The 27473-nt window shown below is 41.0% G+C and overlaps 1 protein-coding gene across 1 annotated transcript in view; it reads left to right on the forward strand.

The window, feature by feature from the left end:
- SCD5 (stearoyl-CoA desaturase 5) overlaps positions 1-27473 on the forward strand; it is a 131958-nt gene that overhangs the window by 95860 nt on the left and 8625 nt on the right. Inside the window, exon 3 of the mRNA XM_006907602.3 lies at positions 2774-2979. Within this exon, the coding sequence (XP_006907664.1) occupies positions 2774-2979 (206 nt within the window). The remainder of the gene's footprint in view (positions 1-2773; positions 2980-27473) is intronic.

Consider the following 27473-nt stretch of genomic DNA (forward strand, 5'->3'; position numbering starts at 1 on the left):
GTTAGTTGTTTTGTTAGAATGTGTAAGTCTTTAGGCTTCAGGAGTTGCTGCTGAGTTCAGCACAATGGCCGCTGTCAAAATGTGCACACAGAGCACGAACAGACAGAATACACATACTTGAAAGTCAACTCATCGATGAAAGTTCACCATCTCTCTGTGCCTCATATATATATTTTTAATTTTCTGTGAAGCGAGGATGATGGAGTGGTGCACATAATTCCAGACAGGAGTAATCAGCACTATGTAAACACGGGGAGGAAGCGCGATGACCAGGATATTGCTGGGCTATGACAGCAGCTACAGGCTGTTTTCTCTCACTCCCCCGCCTCTGGAGGTTGACTTGGCCATCTCTCCCTCCTCATTAGCCCTCGGCTTTCCCTTCCGCACATACTGACTATACCACACACACCCTAGGTACACACAGCTTTTCATCAAGCACAAATGCTTTTCACAGGTTGGCTCTCACTCCCAATCACTGCAAGATAGAAGTGAAATGCAGATAAATAGAAAGAAAATGCCCCTGGGTGAGCATATGAACCTTGCTCCCTTTCTGCTCAGTGGTTGGCTTACATCTTGTTCTGAGTCACTTTTTCATGGGATTCAGCTTTAGAGTTAAAAACACCAATAACAAAAGATTAAAAAATACAAAGTAAAGTATTTGGGGCTCTATTGAGTGCTCGATTATTTGGAATGTGGCCAAACCCTTGCTTCATTCCACTGTTGCAGTCAAAGTGGCTGCTGCTGGGAAGGTAGCCAGGTAAGAGGAATTAAAATAAATAAATATCTCGGTTCCAGCTTGTCTTCATCATTCTTTTGTTGTTGTATTATGCTTAATTTTGTGAGACTAATGTTTCTAGCCCTTTGGAGCTCTCCAAGAGTTTTTTAATAAAATTGTACTGTGATAAAAGAGTCAGTATAACCTTTTAACAGGAAAAATAAAAGTTCTCTGTAAAATACTCTGCCTCCCATCAAAAAGTTTGTAGAGTAAGGTAATTATCTCATTGAAAGGAGTGTGAACTAAGAACTGAAGGTGTGCCATCTTTGTTCCATTACTGTTTTGACTTAGATGAACTTGAGTAAATGTCTTCTAAGCCTTAATGTTGCCATCTGTGAATTGGGAAGAGAGGATTTCCCCTTCTTTCATCATCAGATAGGCATTGCAGTAAAAGCAGCAAACTAATGCCAAGGCACCAATTATTCCGGCCTGCAACGGTCTTGACTGACATTTGAAATCCCTTCCCAACTCCAGATTCTGTGATTATAAATAATAAATGCTTTTACTTTTTCCAACTACTGTGTTTAAATATACTGGTAAAATCTAAAGACCTCTTTCTTATTACAGTAAGCTAGGCTATAATTTTTGCCTTATACAATCTGCTAAGCATCGCTGTTCCCTTTATAGTCAAGCTGAGCTTATCTTTCTTAAGGTCTTCTTACTTCCCCTTCTCTGTCCCATTGTCCAGGGATTAAGCAAATAAAAAGGTGGGGTAGCATTGGGTGAGCCAGAGAAACCAAAAACTCAACGAACCTCATTTTGATTAAAAGAACTGTTAGAACTTTTATAATAAAACAGTTCCCTCTCTTCTCATCGGCAGAATGAAGCCGGCATCTATGAAATGGCAGATTCCTAATGAAAACATGACTAAGTGCTGAATAGTATGGTATAAAAAATTATTACCATTTTTTAAAAGGTCTTATATACTATATAAATTTATTTTTATTTTCAGGTTAATTTTCCTATCAAAAGCGTTACTTCTAACCTAATTTACCTTCTCTAAGTTTTAAAAACATTATCAGATTAAAACAAAACGGCATAAATGGGAAGTCTATAGATTTCACTGGCCCATGGCTATAGATAAGGTTTCATGAATAATAACGGCCTAAATGACATTGATTCTTGCTCATGATAATTCATCCAGGACCTCCAGACCCCTGACGCCCTCCCAGATCTCCTGCCACGAGAGAGGGTCAGCAGGCCGTGTTCCCCGTGTGTGCCTGAGCCCCACTCTGTCTGTGGCTTTGGTAGAACCTGCTAGACTCTGATGCTTCTCCCTCCTTGGGCAGCAGTCTTTCTTGGTATCCAGAGAGTGCTGCCTGCCCTTCAGGCATTGCTGCTTCTTCACTGGTGGACACAGCCAAGTACACCAGATTCCCCAAGGAGCTGAAGTTGCCTCCCCTCCCTTTCAGTGACACAGAGCAGTCTTCAAACGGTGTAATTTGTGACTCGGTATTTTGCAGACATTTGGTGAAGTTGCTCTTTGGGTTTTTACTTTCTGGCTTCCCGCTCTCCATCAGTTGGACATGAAGGCCACTGAACAGGAAAGGATGGCAGAGAGATTCAGTCCGAGAACGAACCCCCTTTCATACTCAAGGTCGCCCCTCCATTCTGACAATCACCTTTGTCCTGAGACTGGATCTCTCCTTTCTTGACATGAATGATCTCCCAGGAGACTTCAAGAGCCTCCACCAGAACTTTTTTTCAGGTTTCCCCACAAGTTCACTCAATAAGCCTGAGCCTCCTTGCAGTGGGCTCATCCCAAACACAAGCCAAGATCCTTACTAAGTGAGGATTTACTCTTGTTTTGGTGTAAACCACCTGAGACCAACCCCAGGGATTAAACTTGAGGGTGAGAGATTGTGGGTTGAGGGTAGGGGCAAAGTGGAAGTCAGTGGTGGTGAGGATGGGGGTTGGAGGGTAGGGGAGGCTGAGAAGCTTCCAAGAAGGTGCCAGGGTGCTTTGTGTCTTTACTCAGGGTCTGCATTCTCTCTGCAGAATGACATCTTTGAGTGGTCTAGGGACCACCGGGTCCATCACAAGTACTCGGAGACCGATGCTGACCCCCACAATGCCCGCCGAGGCTTCTTCTTCTCTCACATCGGGTGGCTATTTGTTCGCAAGCATCGAGATGTCATCGAGAAGGGGAGAAAGCTTGACTTCACTGACCTGCTGGCTGATCCTGTGGTCCGGTTCCAGAGAAAGTAAGTGAATGGACACCACAGAATTGTCCCTCAGGGGACAGGACCATGAGACAGAGAGCACGATGGGCACATCCCCAAGTAGTTCTCCTTACAGCATTTACCCTCGTGATTTGGTTTTATTGTTAAAATTTCTCTCTATTTATTCATTTCCTTTTGATTTCTGTTCACACATTTGGTTTGAATTTGAATTTGAATTGGAAATGGATTCCCTTCAAGCCATGTCATTTCCTTTGGATCAATTTGCATGGCCGATTTCATGGAATCTGTTTCTGTAGTTCCCGCTCCCTCATTCATGCTTCCCTAGGGTGGCTGGGAGCTCGAGGATGTGCGCTCTTCTAGTGAAACGCCTGACTCCAACAAGACTGACTCTCTCCAGATATCCTGCACTGTTCTCTTGGAATTCATTTGCAGTGAAGTTTCCCCTCCCTTCACTCCTAGAGATGTTACATCAGTAGGTTTCTGTGCAGAGAAAATGTGACCATGTAACAGAGAACCTCAAAGTGCTTGTGTGCACTGATGGTCGTCAGCGGGGCATATTCCGTCATTTGCGGGATGAACCTACTTTGAACAAGCACATGGAGGGAGATTGCCTCTAATTGTGCTGGCAAGTAGACAGCAACGATACCATTGTTCACCTTTTAACTGGGAAGCTGGCACGGACTGTATCTGTGCTGGTCTGGGTCTGTAAAGTTGGCCGCCATGAGAGCATTTATAAATGGGCCTGTTGCCCTAAAGCAGTGAATTTATGTTTTCTATTCAAAGCTGAGCATATTGTTCCAAAGAGGGACAATTAATAGATCACCTTTTGGTTAGAGCCTTGAGATAATATGGTGAATAAGTGATTACTAGAGACCATTTCCACTGACGAGCAGGAGTCATTTGAGGACTTATCTAAATAGAATCTCCTAAAAATGCAAATGGAGGCTGACACAAGAGATCCTTGCATGAAATGAAGTATGGCTTGGAAATATGGTTGTTTCCCCCTCAGGCTCTCCTTTTGCTTCAGAAGGGACAGCAGAGCATAGTGAGAAAGTGGCAGACCATGGAGACAGACTGCCCAGAGTCAAACTCTGGCTCCCGCACACACTAGCAAAAGAATTGGCCACTCTGAGGCTCAGTTTCAGCTATAAAATGGGAGTAACAGCAGCACCTGTCGCCTACAGTTTTTATGAGAACATAATGAAAAAAAAAGTACGGGAACTGCCTGGCACATAGCCAGGGCTTAGATCAGTGACTTATTACACGGGTGGCTGCTCCTCCAGAGGACTCCGTGTGTTTCCATCCCCGGCTTCTACTGCCTGCATCTCAGGGTCTTCTCTCTGCTCCTTGGTACAGCTCTTTCAGGTGGACACACCCAGTATCAACAGCCAAAAGTTTTATAACAGAAAATAACAAGATATTTTCAATGAACAGCTAAATGATTTATTTAGATTTTTCATTTTACTATGAGAGTAAAATACTAAAGGTCATCAAAGAAAACCTGCAGAATTCAGAAACAGAAAGAAAGGAAATCATCCACAGTCCTAACACATAAACACAGCCACTATTAATATTCTATAGTAATTCTTTCTATGTTTTATGCATGTATTTGATATATTTTACATGATGGCCGTCCTACTGCACATGTAATTTGTGTCTCACTTTTTAACTTTAGATTATATTGTAGGTACATTGTCAAGTGCTGCATGAGTTCACCGGTTAAGTGTCATCGTTTATTTAGCCATCACTCTGTGACTGGATATGTATGTCATTTCCAATTCGTGGTATAAATGATGTTACTATACAATTAATAATGCTTTGGGGCAATCAGACTTTATATTAATTTGAAGAGCTAAGATGAGAAGGCAAAAGATCTTCCATTTTATTAATAAGAACTGAGCTGAATATAATAGTCTGGGTTTCTCTGACCATAAAACTGGAAGTCTTTTTCTTCTTTCCCTTAAAAAAACTGTGGTAATCTGATTCATTAGGTGTGTGTTCATGGTACATATATCTAAAGACTGTTTCTAAATGCAGGCCGAAGAACAAAGACTGTTTCAGCATGTTCCCTGAATAGTTATCTGAGAACATCTCTCATCCCCAGTCCAGTGACCGAAGTGGGTTGCGACTATCAGAAACCCTCCACTTGTATTATTATTTCATATACGTCATTGAGCTCCTGCTAAGAATTAAAGATTGGTCTCTGTCTCCTCCAGAATTTGCAGACTAACAGGGAACCCACAAAGTAATTTATAGACAATTATATCCTAGGGAAAGGAGTGCTATAATAGTAGTTCGGGGTACCATGGGAACACAGAGAGGGGTCTCCTAGCCCACGCTGCAGGCTGGGGAGGGTGAGAGAAGGCCTATGGAAGGAACTAACTTCTCAGCCAAGACCTGAAAGTTGAGAAGAAATTAGATGAGGATTGGGAAAAGGATATTTAAAAATCTGTCACTTCATAGGACTATATAGAGCCATCGAACTGTAGAGCTAGGAGGGACCTTACAAATCATTTAACCCATATTTTCCATTTTTCCTATGGGAAAACTAATATATGAATGTAGGTAGAAAGTTGGGGACAGAAGGACTTTCTTAGTCTGTTTGGGCTGCTGTAACAAACATACCGTAGACTGGGCAGTTTGCACAACAAATATTTATTTCTCACAGTTTCAGAGGCTGGGAAGTCCAAGATCAAAATGCCAGCATTATTTGATGTCTGGTGAGAGCTCTCTTCCTAGTTATAGATGACCATGTTCTTGCTGTGTCCTCACGTGCCAGGAGAGCCAAGGGAGCTCTCTGGAGTCTCTTTCATATGGGTACTAATCCTATTCATGAGGCCTCTACCCTCAGATCTAATCACCTCCCAATGGCCCCACCTCCTAATACCACTGGGGATTAGGTTTCAACATATGAATTTGGAGTGGACACAAACATTCAGTCTGTAGCAAATACTTACATCTCAGATTATTTGGTGAATGTTCTTTCGATTATATTTTGCTGGTTGAAAAGGGTTACACCAGTTCTCTGAAGAGCGGGTAAGCACTCAAGTCCTTTAGTAATTATCCAGTCCAGAGAACATAGAGATTTTTAATTCAAAACAAAGCTTAGAATCACTGAACTAAAGGGAGGGAGTTTCCAAGATACACAAAGAAGGTGCAGTGGTTTGAGTATTTTCACATTCCCGAAGCCAGCTTTACCGGTCCTGCCAGTAAGGCCATCTGAAGGAGACAGATCCTTCAAGGAATGAGTCTTTGCACTTAGGCGTGGGAGCTGGAGGGTGAATCCTGTCATCAGTGGCACTGCCACATCAGGTCTCAGTTTCTGCTGCTCTAGGCTGAGTAACAGAGAAAGGTACCCAGCTTGTTGGAGGCCCAGTCCTGTGTCATTTCAGTGGCATTTCTTATAGGGTTCTTCTTCTGGGCAGACTTCCCTCCTGCTTCCATATGGTGCTCTGAGGGCAGCAGTCCCTGTGCCAGTTTTGGTGGCGGGGATGTGCAACTGATTCTGCTGCCCTCCCAGGGTGCAGTGTTTGTGCAAACAGATCTATCTCAGTGCCACTTGTAGAGTTTCCTCCAACAGGCTAATGTGTAACTGACAGAGACCAAGGACTTAGAGCCTCCTCCTTCGTTCGGTACACTAGCACTAATATTGCAGTTGATTGATAAGCTTGTGCTTAGCCATCCTAATGATAACTCGCCAAAGAAAAGCTTGCCAGGGAGTCAGGCTTCATCAACTTTTTATTATACAATCTCATAAAGAAAGAAGATAGTGGCATTAAAGGGTAACGGGAAAGCAACACAGTGCAAGAGAAATTTTTACCAAGGCTGTTATAACAAGTAGCTAACTAGACTACTTCGAGTTTTGCTGTGTCAAGTTGTGAATGAAAAAAGAAAAAAGCAAGCATTAGGAGGTGAGAGGGAGATAAACCAGTGATATTGCATTTAGACCCTGGCAGCTTGGGCCTGTGCCCTAGGTCCTGTGCCATCCAAGGCCATGCTTCTCCCAGCAGAGTAAGGAGATCACAGAGACATGCCACCCGGAACCTTCCACAACTTCAGACACGCCTTGGAGGACTAGGATTCTGGAATTCCCTGCCAAAATGACTCTGAGCCCATCTCCAAAGCCTACACCAGCCTCTCCAGGCTCTGTCCTGGTGCGAAGCATGTGTGCCCTAGGGCTGAAAAGTGGCTAAGGAGCAGCGTTAGCCTGATGATGACCTTTGAAGTGTGAGCTTGGTGTCCACACAAAGCAGACGGAGCTAGGGGTAGGAAGAGAAAGGGATGGGTGGCCACAGGGCAAGGTGAAGACCTCTGCTCTTGGCCTGGACCCTGCCAATGTTGTAGATGAGCCTAGAAGGAAGCTACTTAGAAGGTTGACAACAGGTCTGTCAGTTAGGAATTGTGTTTGGCTTAGACAAGATGAAAGGTTATTTCTCACTAATGTGAAAGAATTATGGAGGTCCCAGGTGTGGCAGCAGCACATGCTCAGTAGAGAACAGTATTCTTTTATCCTTCTGCTCCACCATCCTTAGCTCATGGCTTTCATTCTTTCATTCTATTATTCAAGGTGACCACCCAGGAGCAAGTTGGGGATGGGAGTGGGGTGACACCACTCAGCTGAGTCAGTCGCCCCTAGGGAGCTTTCCCAGAAGACACACATAGCCTATCCACTTACCCCTCCGTTGACCCTGTCTGCAGTCAAAGGAAACCGGAAAGTGTAGTCTCTTAGGTAATACATTACACCCTTGAATCAAATCCTGGTTTTATTTCCGTTGAAGGAAAGGTGAATAGATATGGGGTAAGCAATTAGCAGTCTCTGCCATAGTTCCTTAATTGTTCTGCCTTGAGCAAAATAATTGGTCATCACATGTTCCTCAGTCTTAGAACTTTTTCTGCGAAGCAAGTGAGTAGCCTCTCCACTTCCCCTTAGTGAGCAGAAACGGGAATCTCAAACCCTGTTTCTGAAATGACAGAATGAGGATAAGATCCAGAGGCTGTTTCTCCTAATGCTTTGCTTATCCCATCGATTCTCATCTTAGATAAGAAATATTTTTAGAAGTAGCATTCTGATACTGCTGTATGCATTTTTTGAAGTATTTGAGGAAGATGCTAATCTAGTACAGACAAATGAAAACAAGATCCTTGATTCATCACCACGGCAATGAGATAAACTATGAGAAAATGGATGGAACGATTCAGAAGAGTGAAATGTTTCTGTTTGGGTGCCCTGGGAAGAGATGAAAATGTATAAATCTTTCCATTCAAGAAGGAAATTTGAATGGCTAGAATCCTCGTAAGGTCTGTTTCATTTCAATTTGTCCCCTCATCTGTTATCATTAGTCTTTTTTTTTAAGAATGAGCATGACATCTCTTAATGATACCCTAGTTTTTCTGATTTTGTGTCATTCCTCCTCTAGGGCTTAGGTATATTTCTGTTGGTGACAACCACATAGCTAGGGGCTGGGCAGTCAGACATGTCTACAACTGATTCATCTTCATTTCTGTACACACCACCCCCAGCTTCATCTTCCACTTGGGAGATCCCCTGGAAAGTAGGATGAGTCATCTGGGGATTCACAACCAGTCTGACCCCATCTCCCTTGACCCAGCCTCTTTGATCAGTCTTCTACGTTGGACTCTTGGGGAGTCTCTCTGTCTTGAGTCCATTTTCCTTGGGCCCCTACCCTACATGTTGCTAAGTTGATAGAACAATTCTAGTCTAGATATCACTGACTTTGAACGGTTGAGGCCATACAGGCCTTGGTGCGTTAGTTGTATTTTATGGAAAATTCTGGAGAAACAATCCCCAAAAGAGTGGCCCTGGATGATGAGACATTCAGACATCTAAACACGTGGGTGATATTTGGGGACAGATGTGGAGGCAGAGCCTTTTACATATGACCACCCTCTGCCACTCCCTTGCTCATCAATCACTCTTGTTTTGACCACTGCCTGTTTCACTTGGGTCCTTGCTGGTCCTGTAAAAGCAAGACCAAACTGGCCCCAAGGTGAGTATCGCTTGGCCATGCTATAAGCAGAGCCCAGCTCTTTGATATCTTCTCTGTGACCTCACACCTCAGTAATGGAAGCCACGAGGCACATGCCATTTCTCAGGGGATTCAGCTTCTTTCTCTTTTATGTTCTACCGCTTTTCATTTACCACCTATGCTTTGAGCACCTTCTACATACCAAGCATTGTTCTAGGTGCAGGAGATTGGACAGTGAGCAGGAGAACCAGACTCTGGAGGTACTTGCTCTTTCTAGAGCTTCGCCGTTTGGGTTTGGGAATGGGAGGAAAGACACCTCACCACATATCTGTCCCCTGCTTGATGGGGCCTCTCTCTCCACAGATGCCTTTGCTGCTCCCCATTCCATCTCTCCTGTTACACAGTCCCTGTCTCGTGAATCTGTTTTTGGTTCACTTCCTCTTGTCTATTTGCCTCTTTCTGTCCCCACAGTCTTTGTCTGTTCACTTGCCAGAGGGCTTTGTTCCTTCCTTTATGCCCTTCCATGCACGGGGACATTCTCCCTCATCTGTCACACCGTGTTCTCAGTGCCATGGTGTTCTTCCTCTCGCCCACCTTTATTAGAGAACAAAAGCTGTTTAGCTTACTACTCAGACTTTTTTTTGATGGGGATATGAGCTTTGTTGTCTTGTAGTCTCACTTCATCATCTTGCTCTGATTTACTTTTAGTCCTCACTTCATCATCTTGCTCTGATTTACTTTTTTTCACATATTCCTTGTGTATGTAAATATTCTCTCTGCTTAAATCTTCTCTTTTATTTTTGAGGGGATAGTCTACCTTTCACAGCTTGAGCCCTGGAATCTTCTCTCCCGTTCTGCCCTCACTTCGAGCTGTCGCATCTTACCTTAGCTCTATAAAAATTTTGAGAATGAAATACTTTTTTTCTTTGAATAGTTTCCCTTGCATCCAGCTGCAGTTGTTAGAAATTAAAAATGTGAATCTCTAAGTTCCAAGGATATGATAAAAATCAACTAAAGAGGTATGAACTATGTTTAGTTAGATCCCTTTTGTTAAAAGTCACTAGAAGAAGTAAAACATCTTTTACATACTCTTACTAAAAGTTCTAAAGAAACTTTGATTGCTATAGCCAAACAGTTGAACTATACTCTGGAATAGAGGACAGAGATGATTCAATATTGAAGTTGCATCATCAACACCCAAATTTCCCTACTTTAGTGGTTAAAAATCTGGGCAGGGGAGAAACCGGAGTGACATAAAAATTCAACCGTTTGTTTTGACTTTTTAAAAATTTCCAAGTCAAAATGTCATTTGTTTGCCTCTGAAGAGGTACTTTTCTTAGCAGAACTTCGGGAAGATATGCCTTTCTGTGTGTCTTTGTCTGTGTGTGGGTATAAAATACATCAGCTGCATTAGTAGTCATTTTTCTTCCCCCACACTGACCATCCATTTCTATGTACAAAATTCCCCTGGCAGGATAAAGAGACAGTTTCTCAAATGTCTAGAACCTGAATATTTCACTCACTAGCATATTAGACATATTAATTAGCAGGTGTTAGTGGATTCTGGAACTGCTGTTTGTAAAGTGCTGTCTTAGCTTCATCATTGAAGGCAATAAAGGCATCTTCATACATCTTTGATATACTTCAGTAGCCATCATTAGTGTCATTAGTGTGGGATGGTGTGGCAGAGGGAGGAGGATGAGTCAGGGAATCAGGAGTTGAGCTGGGTTTGGGTTTTGTCGTTACTGTGGTTACATTTAGGGCACCACAGACTTCAGTGATGGCTGCCGTTAGTATGTGTGCTTAGAGTGGAGCCTGGTGTGCCAAAGGGGATTTCTGAGTGTTAATGCCTTACGCTAAGCTTTCAGCTGTCTTTGCACACCGCACCACAAAGTGGATCTCTCCCTATGCTCCCAAGGTGGAGGTGGGAAGTGCTTCTATTCTTTGTTTCTCTGGCTTGTTGTGGGGGTTTGGGGTTTCTTTGTTGTCCTGGTCCTATATCAGTCTTAGGCAAACCCTGTGTACCTGAGCCTTGGAGTTAAGGCTTTCCCCCAGAAATAGGAGACCTCTGCTTTGGAGCAGTGCAGGATCCTGGGCACAAGCCAGGGAGGAAGTTTTTGCTTCTGCCCTTCCCTCAGCAGCAATGGCTCTTTGCCTGTGTCCGGAGGCAAGAGAATTCTCTACCCCTCCCTTAGAGACAGGTAGATTTTACTTCTATTCTTCTTCCAGAAGAAATGGATTTTTGCCTGGTTCTAGAGGCAAAAAGTTTTCTGTTCTCCCCCAGCAGCTTAAGACTTTTGTTTTGCAAGAAAAGGCTCTGGGGAAGAGGACAAGGACTTTTGCTTGTCTCTCAGCAGCAGCTGGTCACCTCCTGCATGTCTATGCAGTGGAGGGGGCTCTCTCCAGCCTCCTACTTTGCCTCTAACCTTTCTTGTGAACACCTAGTGGAGGTCACTGGAAAAGAGTTGGAGGGCGAATGAATGCAAACTTCCTTGTGTCTGAGGCTCTAAGCTATCCCATACTGACACACTAACCCACACATGGCCTTTAAGGATTTGTTTAATTTCTTATCTACTTTTATGGTGGCCACCTCTTTTCTCTTGTGCTCTGCTAAAAGTTCATGGATGGGCTTATCAACTCTTTGGAATTCAATTTACTTAGTTGCCTCGTGACCTCACCTCTCTGATAGGCTCAAGAAAGGTTATTATTTTGTGTATTACCTAGCTTTTTCTCATTGTTCAGATGGGGAAAACATTCTCTTATGACTTTCTACATCCTAAGTAGGAGCAGAACTCTGCATCTTATTTTATTATCTTCCACTTTCAGTTAACAGAGTACTGTGAAATCTTTCCAGTTTTAATGCCTGGTTAATATTTCATTTTTATCATAGGAGGATATATCATAATTATTTCTCATGAACAAGGAAGGATTTTCACCCCTTTTAAAAAATCAGTATAACAATGCTGTGATGAACAACTTCGTACATAAATCTTTGATCATATATAATGATACTTTCTTTTGGCTAAAGTCAGAATTGCTGAGTCAAATAATATGTAAAACTCTCAGCTTTTGTGACTCATCGTAATAATGAATTTGCAAATCTTTGATTCCTAGCAAGGCTAAACATGGGTTCATATGTTTTTAGCCATTTGCCTTCTAAAGGAGACATACAGTTATTGTCCTCACAACTCTAAATCTACCATTGGATAAGGACAAAGATACAGTCTCTTCATCTCCCTCTTCCTTTTTGGTTGAAGAGAAAGATCTGACAACATGAGATGACAAAGCCCACTTTCCTACCGAGAATCCTCCTGCCACTCATGGAATAAGAAGGTAGAACAGTAACAGATGAATCTAATGTATAAACAGGCAAATTGAGACATGGGTCATATTACAAATTTATTTTTTTTTACTCTTCCCCAGTGCCCTGAGCTGGGATATATTACTCCATAGGTAATAATGGTCATTTTTAGTGCTGGTTTGATTCATGCAAGACTCTCCAGCTACTACTTCAATGACACTGTAGCTTTATCCAGCAACCACTAAGTTAGAAAGAGAGTAATATAGAAGTTGTCTAAACATCTGAAACCACAGATGCATATAAGTAAAGTAAGAAGTAGACCAGTTGACTAGAAACAGATTCATTACTTATTACCCAACAGATAGTTCTCGCCATGAAATGATTTGTGAGGTTAATGTCTTTGTGACAAGTATTTTGTGAAAATTCTGAATGAGGCTAAGTCTCTTTTTAAAATAGAAAGATTGTGATTCATACATATTTATGAAATTCAAGTATATTTTCTCTCTTGCTGATACAGACTGCTGATGGCAATGTGTTATGGAGACCCTTTGTCACTTGACATCTGAAGTGAAAATATTGTCTTAAGTCATGAATTTGTTGATAGCTGTTTCATTATCCAAAATGAATATTTAGATTAGTCATGTGCAGGCTGTCATGTCAGCACTACCGGTGATCTTTTCCTTTGACATAATTTATTCAAATCTCCCAGGCTCCACCTCACCATGTTATATCCTCTTGAATGCATCTTGGAATGATTAGTGTGAGAGATATGAATTTTGTTATTGGCACAATTTACACAGCAGTGCTGGAGAAATTAAACCTTGCTGAACTAACCTGGGTAGAATTCTCAGCCATTCTCTCTATTCTTTATCAGTGAAAAGGATGTCCAGAGACAAGGAAGGGCCCTCAACCATGAGGCTGCACTACAAAATGCTTTGTGAATCGCCACCAAGGATACATACTGAAAAGTTCCCTTCCTAGAGCACATTGTTTTGCTTTGTTATGTACTCACTAGAACCACTCCACAAAGTGCTTCTTAAGGCCCCGTTCCCCTTTTATGTCCCAGGAGGTATTTTGAAGTTCAGAAAAGAGACACACAACAGTGCGATGCGACATTGGCGGCATTGTATATATTATACAGCATTTCTCTCTCTTATCCGAGGTTTCACTTTCTGTGGTTTCAGTTACCGGCAGTCCACCATGGTCTGGAAATGTTAAATGGAAAATTACAAAAAGAAACAATTCATAAGTTTTAAATTGTGCACTGTTCCAAGTAGTATGATGAACTCTCGCCCCGTCCTGCTCTGTCTCACCTGGGAAGTGAATCGTCCCTTTGCCTAGCATCTCCAAGCTGTAGATGCTCCCCGCCCCACCTGTTAGTCATTTAGCAGCCATCAGATCGACTATCATGGTATCGCAGTGCATATGTTCAAGTAACCCTTTTGTTGTTGTTTATTTGATTATTAGATATTGCTGTTAATCTCTTGCTGTGCCTAATTTATAAACTAAACTTCATCATAGGATATACGTATAGGAAAAGACATAATATATATAAGGTTTAGTACTATCTGAGATTTCAAGCATCCAAGTCTTGAAACTATCCTCCATGGATAAGGGGGGACTACTGTATGTATTATGTGCATTGATGACATTATATAAAGTAACAGACATGCATTCAGAAATGAAGCCACTTTTTTAACTCTGTGAAACATAGGCAGAATTTTAGTCTATGTTAGCACTGGGTTATGTTTTTGTTTTTGTTTTTTCATTCATTCAATGCAGTGAGGCAGATATGGAGAGGTAAAATACAGTCTTGGAATCAAAAGGTCCCACTTTTGCCATTCTCTGAGATTTTATTTCCACATCCATAAAGTGGTAGTAGTGGTGATATCTACTTTACAAAATTGTTGGGTGAAAATATTAGTTAATTTATGTGAAAGTGTCCATCACAGAGGAGATGTGCAATAAATATTTATGTAATTAACTACACATACAGCACTATTTGGAAGCCATTCCATCTATGAAGACCTTAGGTTCTAAAAGCTTGTTCAAGTGTCCCTTTCTTTCATAAGTTCAAAGTGACTAAGAGAAGTTTAGCTACCAGTCTCCACAAATAAAAATATAGGTGGGTCTTTCAAAGCTTTAAAACCAGGAGTACTCTTTCATATATTCTATTGAATGTTTTTCCCCAAATATGAATCTCTTATGTCTATAAGGACCCTCATTTGTCACCTCTCCAGCCATTTGGTGTTTTGCTGATTTGGGTGAGCCCTGAACCCAGTGACTTTGAACCTATGGAGCCACCCTGTCTACAGCAGACTCATCAATAGCTCTTCACCATGCTAGGCTTAAGTTCACTTATAAACTCCTGGCCTTCACCAGAATTAACAAAGTTTAGGCCAAGGGCCATTGTTCATTGCTGCTAACATTTAGCCAAATCAAAAAGATACCTTTTTCATTTCACTAATCCTTGCTCTTTCCTTTTTGATCATTATTTGGACTTTGGCCTTACAAATTCTTCCTGCTGTGCCATGAGCTCTCTGCAACATTCGGCATTCTCTCACCACTTTCAGGTTTAAAAGATTATTTCAATTTTCATTTCCATCATAATCGAGTCTCTTTTTGCAGCATTTAAAAAGCAGTCACTGCTTTTATACTTTTCGAATGGATGGTGTAACTTATATTCGTAAAATATCTTAGAACTGAGCACAAACCCAGCTGACATTCCCCTGACTTGGAACAGCGTGTGGCAGAATGATTGCTTTGGCTGCTCATACCATCTGTTGGTCGTGGGTGGAGCTCATGCCCCTTTTCCATCCTACTTTGTTCATACCTGCAGACTTCCTTAAATGGAAAATTTGTAAGTAGAGGCATACTGAAGGGAAGGAAAGAGCTAGTACTTGCTTTTATTATACTTATAAGGAAGAAAAGACATATAAAATAGCCAGAGACCTCCAAGTCCATATATGAAAGTAACACTGCTGTAGACGATTATATTAAGAGCTGAGGAAATTCACAGTAAAGGAGAGAAGGGTAGAACAAGGTCCTTGAAGTCTGCATGGAAGTGATGGTTCTTGATAAGTGCCAAGACAAGGGCCTTCTCATACTGTCATTCTCCTAGAACGGTCTGTCCCTCTGTTAATTCTTTTACATCCTTCAGTAAATATTTATAGTTTTCTAAATATAGGTCTTACACATATTTCTTATTCAGTTTATTTCTAGATATTCTATACTTTTTATTGTTGTTAATAGGAATCACTGAATTTTTAATCTCGGTGAGAAAGGACAGGGAGTAGATACTCAGGCACCTTGTCTTACCTCCCTAGATATCTCAGGTGAACAGCAAGATCTGTCAAGTTGCCCAGACTTCTCACAGAATGCCACATCACTGGGAACCACATCTGGAGAGGATATCGTCAAGGTTGTTGCCCAAAGACGTGCTGGCAGGAGGCAGAGTGCTCTCAACCCAGAGCTACCGTGGAGATAGCTGACTCAATCAGCTTTAGAAATTAAAAATTCACCCTCTTCTTTCCTTGCTTTTCTTAAAGAAATGCTTTCATGGATTTAGGAAATTCTTTAAATGAATGAATGAGTGAATGAGAGCATAGGCTAATGTTCCCTTCCAGGGGAAAGGACCTGATTGCAGAGAGTGTTCTAAGCGTCAAATTCGCAGTCTAAAATACTGAAATCACAAAGATTAAAAGGGATGAATTCTTAGTGAAAGTAGAGACCAAAGAAATCGCTGTTAGCCCACTGGTTGAAGAAATATTTGTCAGAAATCGGCTTTGAACTGTCTCCCTGTCCAAGCCACTTACTTCCCACATTGCCTATTTTCATATAAAACAATGACAAATCTGTCACACAGATACTAAGAATCTTAGTGCTGAGATAATGTGATTTGTCACAACATGCCCGTCGACTCAGCTGAAGTGTGCTGTCTCTTCTGACATTGGTGTTCTTTTATAAACCTACTCTTATCTTGTCTTTCGTTTTAAGGTAGAGAAAAGCAATTACTCAGACATCGTAACTATCAAGAGATTTAGAGAAACCATACACATACACACACACACACACACACGCACACACTTTTTTTTTTTTTTTTTAAGTTAAATAAACAGCCTTTCAAATTCTGCCCAACTAAGAACCAGGATTTTTTGGATAATAAAAACTTTCATTTACAAACAATCAGAGCCAATATTTGTTCTAGTGGATTGAGAAGCAGCACATCATACGTGACTGTACTAACCAACACTTCAGGCAGGAATGAGATATTACGGGTCTCAGAATCTCTGGTGGTGGTGAGAGGATTTCTGGATCCTGAAGCCCAAGTGTTTCCAGAGAAGAAGAGAAATAGAAATTAGGAAAGACCTAATGCAGGTGCTCAGGCACAGAGAGATTGAAAAACTGTGATGGCTCGATTTAATCTGTAAACATAATTTTTGTCCTCTGTGCTCTTTGTGCCTTTGCTCATTATTATCTGTGTTAACTACCAGGAAAAGAGAAGGGGGCTCAAGAAACAGGCTAAGCTATTCAAATTTTGTATTGAAAATTTGGGTCCAAGTTGTCTTGGAAGAAAGGATGGTTGACGTGAGGCCTGAGGTTCCTCTCTTCTAATCATTGTCAGCCTCTAACACATCCCTTCTCTTCCATTACTGTGGACAGCTATGAGCTGACATTGCCTAGCATATGAACAGGCAAAACATTTACTTTTAGGTGATTCCCCTCACCTAAGATCTTTTTGATCTTGAAAATGCAAAATTTTAATAAGCTCAGTTATCTTGTTTCAAGCCTACATCTAATTTTAGAATAACAATAATAGTTTCCAGCTGTTACATTTTATTATGTCTATCGCATTTTTTATCATATTGATTTGAGTGTTTTGAGTACCTACTATGCACCACACTTGTTTTCTGTGCATATAATTCATCTGTCGTATCTGTACATGTGATAAAATTCGAGGCTCTGAGAAGTTGACTCAGTGACATCTTAAAAATGACAGAGCTAGGATTTCAGCAAATTCTGTCCTAATCCAAAGCACGTACTCTTTCTACTAAGCTATGTTGTAATAATATTCATAGAGAATATTATCTTTCTTCCTCCTCCATATCATCCTATCGCCCACTTACTTTGCTTGTATCTTTTATATTTATTGCCATTCGGAGTTATTCAGAATTAGAAATTCACTTACCGGTAAGCCAGAGTTGTTTCCTATTTAACACTTTTTCATAACGTCTCCTGGAGAAAAGTGACAACTGTTACCTCCGTGATCTGGCATGGAGTACTTTCTCTACTGGTACTTACCGTCTTGTACTTCACTCTCTAGTCATGCTGTTCCCCTCGTGCTTTAGGCTGTTCCATGTCACTGTGCCTTTGCTTCTGCTAGTTCTCTGGCCTAGAGCCTTGCTACTCAAAGTGTGGTTCCGGGACCAGCAGCATCAGTATCACCTGGGACTTGTTAGAAACGCAGGACTCAAGCCTCGCCCCAGACCCCAGGTGAAACAAATGCACAGTGATTGTTTGAGAAGCACTGACCTAGAATGTTCTTGTCATGTTTTTACCTAGACACCTCTTACATATTCTTTAAAACTCACCTCCAGGAAGCTGAAGCCAGCAGTTCAAAGACCATCTGGATGTGGAGTCCCCAAGCATATAAGCTTTCTATGTAGTATAAATAGCATATAAGCTTTTGCCTTTTAGCGGGTCTGTGAGGTCCTCTTTTTCCAGCTGCACATCTGTGTGAAGCAAATTTTTTTCAAAGACTTTAACCTAAACAATATATATTGCTACAGAGTGCAGAAGCAGATGTGTCAATCCAGCTGCTCCTATTAAGCCAGACATTAGAGACTTGCCATTATGTAAAATGATGCCATTCTTCACACAAAAATGATTTTTGTTTTGGAAAATATAGTTATTTTTCATAAAAGGATGTTATTTATGTTAACATGAAATAGGTTTATTATTGCTATTTTAACAAATAGATTTATTTAATATTTTATGGTATTAACAAATACATTTTCTATATAATATAGGTAGTTTTATATTAACATTTATTAGCATTTAATAATTAATGAATTAATAAAACACTTCTCAGTTTTAGTTTCCTTTATGGTAAATACCGATGGATATCATCCACATAAACAAAAGTCTTTGGAGTGCTCAAGAATATTTTTAAAATGTAAAAAGGTCCTGAGACCAAAGAGTGTGGGATCCATTGTCCTAGGTGAGCTAAGTGTCTCTCCTCAGCAGGTCTAGAGAATCGTGGGCATACCTTTCATGCTCATGGTGTTGTATTAAATCTTTCTCATTAGACCAGAAGCTTCCCAAGGGCTGCGCCTATGTCCTAGTCATCTTTCTATTTATTAAAATTAATGAAACACCTAGCACCTCCCCAAATACTTTTGGAATGGAAGAGTGTGTTAACTACCCTGTTATAGAGAACACTAGACAACCTGCACCTGAGAACCAGCTTTAGGGGTAATGATTTGTGTATGATGCTTTAACCCCCTCAGTTGCTGAAGTAAGCAGCACACAGACACCACCACCAGCACTAGTGGGGTTCCACTCCCTCCAAGTATGTTTCAGCAGCCTGGAGTCCTACCTCCCGGGGTGAGGCAAGGAGCCCACTGCCCAATCGTGCACAGTCTCATAACATCCACAGTGATCTCCAGTACTCATGGTGCTTCTGACCCTCACAGGTACGATGAGAGGACTACAGAAACATAGATGGTGCAACAAAAGACATTTGGCCATGTCTGCTGGGAACTGACCTTGTCCAAGACCCGTGTGAGAGGAAGAGGAAGGTGATGGGTGTTTCATACAACATGATCCCATATCAGACCAAATTCTACCACAGTTAGCAATTAGGGATAAAAACAGCCGTGAACATATCTGTAAACTTGATGAAGGCCTGCCTCCTGCCCTTTTGGACACCCAAACAAGCCTCCTGAATGGAAGGCACAATGTAGGAGTATCACCTCGTCAGAATCCAGCAGTTGACTTCTGCCAGTGGTTGGGCACAGGATGGAGCAAAGCCTTACGTGCTGCCACTCTGGAGGAATATATGCTTCTGGGAGGTACCTGTGTAGGATTTCTAGCCAATCCACATATTTCAACCACTTGTTTTACTAATGAAGATTCATTTCCCTTATCCTAATTACAAACCCTTTAGGGCTGATTGGAGATAAAAATAGTTGAAACCTGTAACAGACCTCTGTTTTATGAACTATTGGAATTTGTCACATGCTAACTAAGCATGTGTGAAGTTCAGATTCTTTATTATGGTACTTCAAATGTTAATGAACTGCCCATAGAATAAAACACACACACACACACACACATACACACACACCCCTACATCACACTGTTTATGCTGCAGTATCTTCAAGCAAATTACAGGAAGTTTAACAATATCATTAAGTTCAAATACAGAGTGTAGTGAAAACTAAATAGAATATTGTCTCGCTTCTCTGAAACTCAGGTATTCAGTAATTTCTTTTCACTGGAATAAAGCCAAGAACCTGTACATAAACAAAGAGAGTCATCACAGAGGTGCTCAGTGCCAAATCCACATTATTTCACAAAATCCTCTAAACTCCAAAGTGCATATTCCACTCTCTACCAGCATAGAGATATTTGAATAAATGTCATAATCCTAATAATTTTGAATTTTAATCTCAGCACAGGAGAGCCTATTAGCTCTCACCCAGAGCCTGTGTGTTCTTCATTTGTACACACATTGAACAAGCTCAGCTCTTTGGTTTTCAATCCCTTCGAAGATTAAGAGAAAAAATTAGAATAGGATGGAGAAGCTACTGCTCGTGGGAACAGTGACAAATAGATGTAATAGCTTCTCAGCATACCTGAAAATAAGGGAGGGATCAGCAAGATTTAATTAGTAATTAGAGGTGACCACTTTGTAGTATATACAGATATCAAATTATAATGTTGTATACCTGAAACTTATGATATGTACCACTTTTACCTCAAAAAAAGTAAATATAGGAACTCAGTTCTCAATATCTGAGTTATAGTGACTCAATCAGTCTAGACCAAGAGCTCTTCACACCTCAACAGACACTGTAGGCAAAACACAGAGCACCCACTGATGTTTCTAAACTTACTCTCATTGTATCAGACACCCGTTAGACACCACTGCAGACTCTCTGGACCTCCTGTGTCCTGGGACTTTTGGCCACTCATCCTGCGCAGCCCTCTGTGCTCCAGCTGCCTTTGGGTAGGTTTATTCTGAGAACACCTTCCTCATGCCTACACTGTGTGTGCCTCCTGCCTTGGGGTGCCTCTGTTGGCTCTGCAGCCTGAGACACCTCTCAACACTCATAATCACAATCCAGAAGTTGGGGGGAGGGTGGCAATGAAGGGGAAAGTTGAGAGAGACATTCTTTCCCCATTCTCCTCCCAGCAGAAATGTTCCAAAGCTCAATCATTCATATGGCCTCTTGGAAGATGGCCCCACTAGGTTGAGATATGAAGCATTGGCCAGCTCAGTAACACACCCTCCACTGGCCCCCATACCTCTCCTGCCTCTCACATTCTGTTTCCCTAGACTGAACTCCCTTTATAAAATAGTAGCATATAAGCTTTGCCTAAAGTCCTGCCTTCTGAGAAACCCAGACTAAGACACCCATCACTATCAAGGATGGTCAAGATTTTTCCATGAACTCTCATTAAGAAGACAGAAAAAAAAAAGACAGAAAAATGAGTAATGATTTCCACAGACAATTTTTTTAAAAAGTTGGGGTAATTGAACATAGTATCCCAGCTGGCAGGAAAACTCAGCTATCTAAAACGATTATCTTCGTGAATCTTTACAGCGCAGTTATACTGAAGGGGTGTTGAATAACGCGATAACCACAGTTGAGAGGAGATTTATCAAGGTAGACTTTCTGGAGGAATTCAATTTTGAGCTGAGTTTGGAGGCCTGAGGAGCTCTGGAAAGGCGGTGAACCTTGAATTTAGGAATAGAAACCTTCGGCTAGAAAGCACGTGTTGTGCGCAATGGTCCTGCCTTTTACATGCGAAATGAAGAAACTGTATTATGTCAGCCTTGTTGTTTTTGCCCTCAACAAGAAAAATGGTCAACCTACCTAATCAGTTCCGCTGCAGCAGTTGACTTTGATCATGAAGGTGGTTTAAATGACTCCATTGGCTCCTTTCCTGCACAGATTGGCTGCTGGTGAATAGTTTACCATTGATAGAGTTTTGAAATTAAACTTGTTCTCTTGTAGGGTGGAGGGTTGTACTCTGTCATTGATGATTGTCCTTTTAGCACAAGGTCCACATGTATGTAAACTAGAATTATCAAAAAAATGAATGTGTGTATGCATGTGCGTGTGCATGCACACGCACATGCGTGTGCGCACACACATACACACACACACACACTGCTATCTAGTTTCACGGTAATTCCTTTAAAATTTTTACTGCCAAAAAATGTAGGACAGATGATCTTATTTTTAAAAAGACCATTTTAAATCGAGTTACATTTTCTTACTTAAATCTTAGCCTAGATCCTAAAGTAAACAGAGAAAATCAAAGTTAAATAACAACAGCATCATCGAAGAAAAATGTAGTTACCTTTCAAATATATTGGCCTTTCATTTCCTTGGAAATTGAATAGCTCTTTGAGAGTGTGATGAAAGCTGTGGACTTTGAACCCCAGAAAAATGGGAACACACAAGAGTTTGCATACAATTTCATGGGTCTCAGATTAAGAAAAATGGTTATGTTTTCTCCTGCGATGTTCAGTTTATCTCTCGTAGCAAGGGTGACAGTGGAATGCAGTTTTAAGGGTGCAAGAAAGTAGAAATGCAGCAACTTTGTTTTAAAAATTATTTTATAAACGATTTTAATCGTTCATTTTGTCATGCTATTCTACAAACCATCAAGAGTTAGTCTGTTGTTCCCATTACTTATTTGGAACAATTGATAACTAATCAGGAAGGGAGGGAAGAAGGACAGAGACAGACAAAGACAGAATCCTAGAGAGATACCTAGGATGACATTGGTCTAATCAACTTTAATTTCTAGTGAGAGGGCTAGAGAAGCTCTAAGTATCAATTATAAGGGTTAATGGACATAATTGCTTTTGCCAAAGGCAGATAGATCCTCACCCTCTATTCCTTCTAGTGCACGTCAACAATTCTGCTGCTTACTGGGCCCCCACTGTGCTAACCAGCATTTTGTGTTCAAGGAACTGTGAATGATGTGAATTGGATCAAGACAAATCCTACCCTCAAAGAACTTGCCCTCGCTTACTCTGATGAAAACAAGCTTTGAAAAAGGAAAAGGGACTTTTAACCTTCCTTACACGGTCATAGCCATCAGCATGCCTGGGTATTTTCTTTAAGCACTTCATTGTTAATGAGGTAGAAATAATGTACTTTGTGCTGAAATTCTGAAATGATTGTGTTTATCTTTTGAACCACTGCTTAGTGAATCAATGCAAGCTGTTTGTACAAAGACAAATTAAATTCAAGTGGATGGATGCAACTGACCTCCACACTTAGACTTCCAAAGCAAATAAAGCAGAATCTGGAGAGAAAATTAAAATGTCTTTTTCCCCCTACATTACAAGCTTCCGAAGGAGTTGCTTTCATGGAGCAGCCTTTTGCCGTCTGCTTCCTTCATGGGGGAGGAGAAATATCCAAAAGATGAGGATTATGCATCTAGATGGTCCAATTAATAGATTTTCTTCTACGGGAATGCTTATCATGAAGTAGCACAGGGGAAGTGATGTCAAGACTAATTGAGGGTCAAAGAGAAATCTGGAGTGATTAAGAGTTTCAGAAAATACTTCTAATGCAGGAATCATGACCGCTTTCACATAAAGACACTGCAACGCCAGAGAGGCAAAACCAAGAGCACAACAGCAAAACCCATTTTCAACTTAAACAGTTTAAAGAGTCTGGAAGATTTTCTAAAAAACTCCAAAGAGCTACTCATTCCATCAATGGGCTTCCATCTTCACATCTGCATCCAAACGAATCACATAGTCCACCTCCTGTAGGCAGTACCAGATGGGACAAAGGAAGGAGAAGAAAATGTTCCACATATTTACAAACTGCCGGAGCATATCATCTGTCCCCTAAATAAATGTTTATAGTAGGCATCCAGATGATTTTGCCTGGTCCTCTACAAGATGCAAAAATTGAAAGGAAAATAAATTTCTAGCTAGGCTTTAAATGAAATCATAAAATCAAACATGTTTAATCAAGATGCCAGTGACAGCTCATTGCTCATCATTACGATACATTTATGGAGCTGTGATTTCTCTCTCACCCGTTGTGGTGTTTGCTTCTTTCACATTTCCTCAGGCTGCCCCTGCCTTCGAAGTCAGCGGGTCATTTCCCCTTACTTCATGCTCTAATAGATTTCACTCTCGACATCTCACACACCACCAGCTCTGGACTGCTGTGCTTAGGGTTAGTCAAGCAAAGGGAAATGCTTACAGAGAACAATTTCTTTTTCATCTAAAGAAAAATGAGAGTTTTAAGATGCTTATTACACTCATATTTTTTAAAAAATATATGAAATGCCAAATCTTTTATTCTCTATAGAACAAATTTTTGGCCTCAAGACTATTTTTAATGTTTCACTTCTCTTTATTGTGAACCAGTTTATAGAAATGAGGATATTCTTCAAATCGTTGAAGACGATGGAAGGTTAGGGCCCATATCCATATTTGTGTCCTATAGACAAAGCTACTTGGCTGGGGCACAATGGTATATGATGGCATTTAATTGTATGAAATGGACTCCTTATCTTTAGTTAAATGCTGAAAAGCATATTCTCGGTTGTGGTATTGGCATGATGAAGAACTGTGTGGAAAGATTTCCAGCATCTGTCTTGGACCTATTCATATAAACTATCATCTTAGAACTATAGAAACGTGCTCTCAAGTTACTTGTAAAGTGAGCTGGAGTGCTTTGGCTTTTGTGTCTTTGGCTTAATGTGGGCCTCTGGTTTCAAGTGTGTGGAGAAGAGTTACCTTGGGTCGTTCTTGGATTCATACCACTGCTTTTCTCTAGTCCTTACCCCTTTCTTTTTGTCCCTTGATGATTTTAGGAGTCTTCTCCATTCCTGGAGTCTAGAGTTCACAGAAATACAGAGAGGAAGCCCCTTATATACCAAACCAAGACCAAACCTGTTAGAATGGCTGTAAATCTTAAAGATTGCCAAATTTTTAACTATATTTGGCAGGTCAAAAAATGACCTAGAAGCTCAGAAATCATTCATTTAAACTAGAGGTAGGAGGCCTCACAGGTGTTAGGTCCTGATGAGCAAGAATGTCTTTAGTCAAGTTGTTGGCTTTCTAGCCACAACCCTGCTTTGGCATCAATTCAGGCAATAAGCATCCAATGAAGAACCCAAAAGTAGGCTGCACACTTATTATGTGGTTTGTGTTTTTTGAAAACCTTGGCATTTTTTTCTCTCATATTCTTTGCTCTACTAAAGTCACTTTATTTTCCTGAGAAGCTGAGAACTCATAATTTTTTAACCAAAATATCATTCATTTAATAATTCCACACATAGTTAGGAATGCATGCTAGGTGCAAGTCTCTGCTAGATGCTGGAGAGTCTGGCTTTCTGCTGTACTCAGCTGGCCCAGCCATATATCCATGTCCCAGGTCAGGTTACCCCAGAAGCTGGTTCTGAGATGGACATTACATTGTAGGAAGTCTACTGGGGACTCCTTGGGGTTGACACTGTGAAAGAAGGGACAGAAACAGGACGAGGCAAGGGAAGAATCTGGGCTTTGATTCATCTTAGTGGAGGCCTCAGCCAACCCTACATTGGATGCTGAAGCTGGGATGACTTTTCAGAGTCTTCTAGAGTTGGGGCAATGGGACCAGGCCTTTGCAATGGACAGCTCCCCTTATTGGTTAGCCACTGGATGCAGTCGTTAGAAGAGGGCATGCCCTAGGGCAAGGCAGCTCCCTCTAGCAGAGGCAACACTGACAGCAACTGGGAGATTAAGTCCTCCAGTACTGAGAGGAAATCCAGATGGCACATCGTAGTGTGTCCACTTGGTATACTAGAATGCTTTCAGCTACTCTACAGAAGATCTCGACTCAACTAGCTTGTCCCAGAGTAAGGCATCATGGATAAATAAATCTAGAGTTGGTTAATTCAACAGCTCAACAACATAATCAAGGACCTTTCCATCTTTCTGCTCCGTCGGCCTCAGGGATTGACTTTGTTTCTCAGCCTTCTTCCTGTCACAGTTACAAGATGACTGTAGCAGGTCTGGATGTCACTGTGAAAGAGGAGAAGCCATCTCTGTGTGCTCTTCTGTTTTTGAGGAAAACATTCTCTCATCTCTCTCTTTTTCTTTATTAAGGTAGACTACATACAACATAGTAGTTATCATTTTGCCATCCATAAGTGTACAATTCTGTAGCATTAAGTACATCCACAATGTTGTATAACCATCACCACTATCTATACACAAAGCTTTTTCACCATTCCGAGCAAAAACTCTGTATCCATTAAATAATAACTTCTTTTTCTCCATCCCCTTCCCTCTAGCTCCTAGCAACTCTGTCTATTCTACTCTGTCTCTATGAATTTGCCTATTATAGGTACTGCATATAAGTGGAATCATAAAAATATTTGTCTTTCTGTGTCTGGTTTATTTCACTAAGCACATTTCCAAGGTTCATCTATGTTGTAGCATGTATCAAAATTTTATCCCTTTTTATGGCTGAATAATATTCTATTGCATGCATATGCAACATATTTTTATCCATTCATCTATTGATGGGCACTTGGATTGCTTCTACCTTTTGGCTATTGTGAATAATGTTTCTATGAACATTTGTGTACAAATATCTGTCCAAGTCTCTGCTTTTCTTTTTTCTTTTCTTTTTTTTGAATATATAACTAAGAGTGGAATTGCTGGGTCATATGGTAATTTTATGTTTAACCTTTTGAAAAGCTGCCAAACTGTTTTCTGCAGCAGCTGCACCGTTCTGCATTCCCATCAGCAATGCTCTATACCTTCACCAACATTTGTTTCTCTTTTTAAAAATTATAGCCATTCTTTCCCTCATATCTATTGGCCACTATTGACCAAATCATACATTAATTATTGGCAAAGCGAATGAGATCACTGTGATTGCCTCAAACCAATCAGGACCCATGTCCTGGGTAGGGTGCATTTCCCTGAAAAACATGGATGCAAGGAGGACAGATAGATATCTGAACAAAATCAGGGCACTCCAGCAAGAAAGAAAGGATGGGGTGGGTTTAGGGAGGCTACCACCAATGTTTGCAATGGAGAAGCTTTAAAAATGTCAGTGCTCAGACCAGAAATTCTCATTCTCTTGGATTCAATTATTCTGCAGGGGGTTCCCAGCATCAGTCATTTTTAAAGTTTGCTCAGTTGATTCTAATGTGCAGTCAGGGTTGAGACCACTGATCTAGCAGATATGGCTACTGAGGGTGGAGAAGTACAACATGCTACAGGACCACTGTGCTGGGGCACCTTGCCTGGTCCAAGAGGACAAAGGAAATCCTCCAAGAAATGATGTTCAGACTGATATTTGGAAAAGTCAGGTCAGCCAGGCTGGGGAAGACTGTTACAGATACGGAGACTCTTGCCTAAGAGTCTTTCTGCCTGTGGTTTCCTTTGGCTGGAATCCTCTGCCCCATTTAGCCCTATGACTAACTTCTCACTTCCTTCAAAGCTATTGTGTCATTAAGGCCTTCCCTAGATACCCTACCCTTACTTCATATTCTCATTCTCTGCTTTTTTTCCTTAGTATTTACCACGAAAATGCTCCATATGTTGCTCACATATATTGTTTGTTAGCTGTCTTCCCTACCAGAAAAAATGTATAAATACAACCTCCCTATGAGAATACCCCTCCACCCCAAGAACGGGGATTTTTGTCTGTTTTGTTCATTTTATATGTGCTAGGACAGTACCTGGCACATAGTCGGCATTCAATAAATTTATTAGTACTGTAGTTTACAGAAGAGAAACCTGAGGCTCAATGTAATTACATAACTTACTCAGCATCACACAGCTAGGAAGAAGTGGCAGAGTTGGGTAATTAAATATTCTATGATGCTTTACAACATAAAAAGTCCATTTAGGAAAGAGACAATATCAAAAAGTGCAATATCAGTGGCTCCTCTCCAGCCTTCCTCTCTACCACCAGGTGAAGAAAGGAAATCTTTTAAATGAGTAGGGATTAGGTGCT

This window comes from Pteropus alecto, unplaced genomic scaffold, assembly GCF_000325575.1.
Source record: "Pteropus alecto unplaced genomic scaffold, ASM32557v1 scaffold161, whole genome shotgun sequence".
NCBI lineage: Eukaryota > Metazoa > Chordata > Mammalia > Chiroptera > Pteropodidae > Pteropus > Pteropus alecto.